We start from the raw sequence: 654 nt of genomic DNA, 5'->3' as shown, positions 1-654 counted from the left end.
CTGGAGCACCTGAGGGACAGGTGGGACCCTCACCTGGGGGGTCCTGGAGGGGTTTGGGGGGGTCTTTGAGGGGGTTTTGAGTGGTTTTGAGGGGGGTTTTGGGGCATTTTTGGGGGGTCTTTGGGGAGTTTTGGGGAGTTCCCATGACACAGGTGACTCACCTGAGCCCCAGGTGAGCCCCAGGTGTGTCTCCCTTCCCCAGGGCTCACCTGGAGCACCTGAGGGACAGGTGGGACCCTCACCTGGGGGGTTTGGGGAGGTTTTTGTGGAGGTTTTTAGGGGATTTTGAGGGGGGTTTTAGGGGATCTCTGGGGGAGTTTTGGGGGGTTCCCATGGTACAGGTGACTCACCTGAGCCCCAGGTGAGCCCCAGGTGTGTCTCTCCCCCCCAGGGCTCACCTGGAGCACCTGAAGGACAGGTGGGACCCTTACCTGGGGGGGTTTGGGGGGTCTTTGGGAGTTTCAGGGGGTTCCCATGACACAGGTGACTCACCTGAGCCCAGGTGAGCCCCAGGTGAGCCCCAGGTGTGTCTCCCCCGCCCCCAGAGTACGTGGAGCACCTGAAGGACGAGGGTCGGGTCTGCGCCATCATCGCGCGGCTCCAGCGTTACCTGCAGGGCAAGGGCAGCCCCGAGGAGCTCTGCAGGGTCTACCT

General features: G+C 63.0%; 1 protein-coding gene across 1 annotated transcript in view; it reads left to right on the top strand.

The window, feature by feature from the left end:
* LOC113981053 (eukaryotic translation initiation factor 3 subunit C-like protein) overlaps window positions 1-654 on the top strand; it is a gene marked incomplete at its 5' end in the record, with an annotated part of 13,017 nt that overhangs the window by 9,268 nt on the left and 3,095 nt on the right. Inside the window, one exon of the mRNA XM_027708290.1 lies at window positions 546-654. This exon is cut by the window's right edge and continues 401 nt beyond it. Within this exon, the coding sequence (XP_027564091.1) occupies window positions 546-654 (109 nt within the window). The remainder of the gene's footprint in view (window positions 1-545) is intronic.

This window comes from Neopelma chrysocephalum, unplaced genomic scaffold (assembly GCF_003984885.1).
Source record: "Neopelma chrysocephalum unplaced genomic scaffold, ASM398488v2 Primary Assembly neopelma1_95936, whole genome shotgun sequence".
NCBI lineage: Eukaryota > Metazoa > Chordata > Aves > Passeriformes > Pipridae > Neopelma > Neopelma chrysocephalum.
The sequence above is the reverse complement of the archived record's forward strand: the minus strand, read 5'-3'. Positions and strand labels throughout refer to the sequence as shown.